The 3,061-nt window shown below is 38.5% G+C and overlaps 1 protein-coding gene across 1 annotated transcript; it reads left to right on the forward strand.

Annotated features, from left to right (window-relative positions):
- Window positions 1-1,395: 1,395 nt before the first annotated feature.
- LOC114189834 lies at window positions 1,396-3,061 on the forward strand. The gene is made up of 3 exons (XM_028078544.1): window positions 1,396-2,404; window positions 2,508-2,585; window positions 2,699-3,061. Exons 1-3 carry the CDS (start codon window positions 1,700-1,702, stop codon window positions 2,702-2,704), a joined length of 789 nt encoding a protein of 262 aa, XP_027934345.1. The 5' UTR covers window positions 1,396-1,699; the 3' UTR covers window positions 2,705-3,061.

Raw genomic sequence — 3,061 nt, forward strand, 5'->3', positions numbered from 1 at the left:
TGAAAATATTCTTGTGCATTCACAAATCAATATGGAATTACATTCGCCAAAGATAATTTTTTCACAATAATCTCAGCATATTACAAATGATATTTTTTCTAACAACCCATAGCCAAAATAAGCTCATAAATAAAACTAGTGAAATAATAACATAAATTAAAAAGGGAATGTGAGAAAGAATTATTGCACAAAAGGACTCCAAATTGATATTTAAAATTATACATAGATAAGAAAATCTTCTATCATATCACACATGTAAATTATATATTTAAAAATATTATTTGAGACTGAACTGCTGCTTTAATGCATAACTTCTTCACATATATTAAAAAAAAAAAACCTTATATTTTAATTTTCTTGTAAATTTAGATTTTAAAGCATCACATGCTCATTTAGGTACCTTTTTAAAACAATTTATCTAATAAAATTCTAAAAGAACGCACCAATTTGATGATTAAACCATCGTATTGTCGTTTTCATCCTCTGAAGCTGTGTGTACAAAATTTTATTTTTTGAATACAAAAAATGAATTTTTGAATTATTAACCTATTTAAAGGTACGTTATAATTAGAAAGATTTGATTTTGAGAAACATGGAAATAATTATAATAATCATGATAAGATTTCCTTAAAAAAATAGTCATGATAAGATGCTTACTATTTCAAATTCGTTTATTGAAAATTTGTGTCTAAAATAACAGGCTCTCTTCAACTTTATTAGAACATGTATAAAAAAAATAATTAAATTGAAAATTTAATCATTCTTAAATGCACGAAGACTTGCATAATCTTCATCGATGCTCCTTTACAAACACAAAAAAAAAAAAACACTATTTATTTACAATTTACTTTGATTTAAAATTGAATTCCAAACAATAAAATTAATGTTTAAATTTCAAGCTACGAATAATTGATATTTAAAATTCAATTAAAATACAGTAACAACCTATCAATCTATTGAAATCATATTATTGAAATAACATTTTATCTTTTACTAAAAGGAGCATTTTATCTTATTTGATTCAAATTATAAACAAAGTGGATCCATCTCACACGAACCAAATTGCATTCTATCTATTTCACTCAAAATGATTAAAATGTAAAATTGTTAACTAACAAAAAAAAAAAGATAATGTTCGTGATGGTATATTAATCCTCATCCTTTCAAATCCTTGACCACCAAGAACCCAAAATCAATGGTCCGGTTGACCTAGCACCACACGGAAATCAAATTTTAATCCAAAATACAGAAACAAAAATGAACGGCCTCGATCGAATCACCCCTTTTCGAAATCACGAAAATGAACGGCGCAGGGGCAGTTAAAATAAACGAGGTATTTAACCCGGGAAAAAAGGAAAAAAAAGAAAGAAAAAAAAGAGGAGGTAAGTATAAGCAGGCAACCCCTCGAGGCGCAGGTTAGCGTTGAGCCTAGAAGGCGAACCCGAACGTTAAAACCGCCTCGCTTCGTTCTTTCTTTCTTTCTGAGTTATAAATAAAGAGTTTGCGTTTCCCGGCGAGTATGCAACGAAGCGAAAGTCGCAAAAGTGCGAAACCCAAGCCAAAAGCTTGCGTCTTTCTCGTGGGTTAAATTTCTCAGCTTCAGAAGTTCTCGCTTGGGCTCTGCTGAAGAAGAAGAAGAAGAAAAGCAATACACTTGTCGCTGTTTTTTTCTTTTCTTTTGGGGCTGTGTTTGGATTAAATGGTGTTTACGTGTTCTGGGGAAGAAGAGAGCATGGCCATGGGACCCGAGAGATCGAAGCCTCTTCACAATTTCATGTTGCCCTGTTTGAAGTGGGGGAGTCAGCGCCACCTCCGCTGCACCAAACTCGCCTCCGACTCCTCCACTGACGCCGGAGATCGCCGATCTCCGGCGCCGCGGGAATTCGACCCCCCACCGCCGGTAAATGCCGACTCGCGACTGCGTCTCAAGCGGCCGCGATTCCTCGGCGACGAGGGGATCGACGCCGTCAGGGAGAAGCTCATGCTCGATCTCAAAACCGAGGCCGATAGGATGAAGGACGCGATTCTCGGCAAGGAGGTCGCCGAGGACAATGATGTTATCATCGAGGACGCGCCGCCCGTGACGGTGGCGGTTGAAGAGGAGGCACAGCCGTCGGCCACCGGAGTGAGGACGTGGAATCTGCGGACGCGGCGGGCCCCCGTGGCGGTCAGGATTGACGAGAGGAAGGCCGGGGTCGGGACGTCGTTTTCGCCGTTGAGGAGTCTCTCCGGCGCCGGAAAGTTGCCGAAATTAAGAGGGTCGCCGGAGAAAGAGGAGCGACCAGTGAAGTTTTCTCTGACGCTGACGAAGAAGGAGATTGAGGAGGATTTCATGAATTTGGTGGGCCACCGGCCTCCCCGCCGGCCCAAGAAGCGACCCAGAAACGCTCAGAAACAATTGGATGTAAGCTGATCAATTCGTTATGTGTTATTTCATATCATTCCTTATGTTTTGAGTGTCTTAAATAAAAGAAAAAACAGCTCTTGAGTTTGGTTTTCTTGTGCAGACCCTTTTCCCTGGTCAGTGGTTGTCGGAGGTTAGTGCTGATTGCTACAAGGTTCCTGATGAAGCTGAAACTGGCAAGGTATGCATAATTTCTTTACAAAGTTTTTCTATTTTCTGTTTGCTTTAAAAACTTGGCTCGTTCGATTGATTGGATTGTGATTTGTATTTTGTGTGTGGGGTTTGATTTGGCAGAGGTAGCATTGAGGTTGGCGAAAGGCATTTTGTTGCTGGCTGCGGAGGATGCATATGAGGCTGATGGGGGATTTCATGGAGGGATGGAGTTGGTGGTGTTTCCCAGGAGCAGTTGACGCTTGCCTTTGTTGATTTCAATGTTGCTTTTCTACTTCAGAAATATAGTTTCATTCTTTTGTTTATAGAATAAATACTCTGAACAGTGTTGATTGTTCCAAATCACGTATGGTTTACCACTTTACTTTTGAGGCTGTATGTAGCTTCAAGGATGAAGTTATATTGTTGGAACTTTAAACTTTAATTTGAAATTCTAGATTATGGAGCTTATTTTCTGAGATGGTAGTTTACTGAATCTCTTTCTGA

Source organism: Vigna unguiculata, chromosome 7 (genome assembly GCF_004118075.2).
Source record: "Vigna unguiculata cultivar IT97K-499-35 chromosome 7, ASM411807v1, whole genome shotgun sequence".
NCBI lineage: Eukaryota > Viridiplantae > Streptophyta > Magnoliopsida > Fabales > Fabaceae > Vigna > Vigna unguiculata.

Bases quoted from the DNA above. Each gene is read 5' to 3' on its own strand.
- LOC114189834 (XM_028078544.1), top strand. From the start codon at position 1,700: ATGGTGTTTACGTGTTCTGGGGAAGAAGAGAGCATGGCCATGGGACCC. The intron at 2,405-2,507 runs GTAAGCTGATCA...TTTCTTGTGCAG, and splicing joins ACGCTCAGAAACAATTGGAT to ACCCTTTTCCCTGGTCAGTG.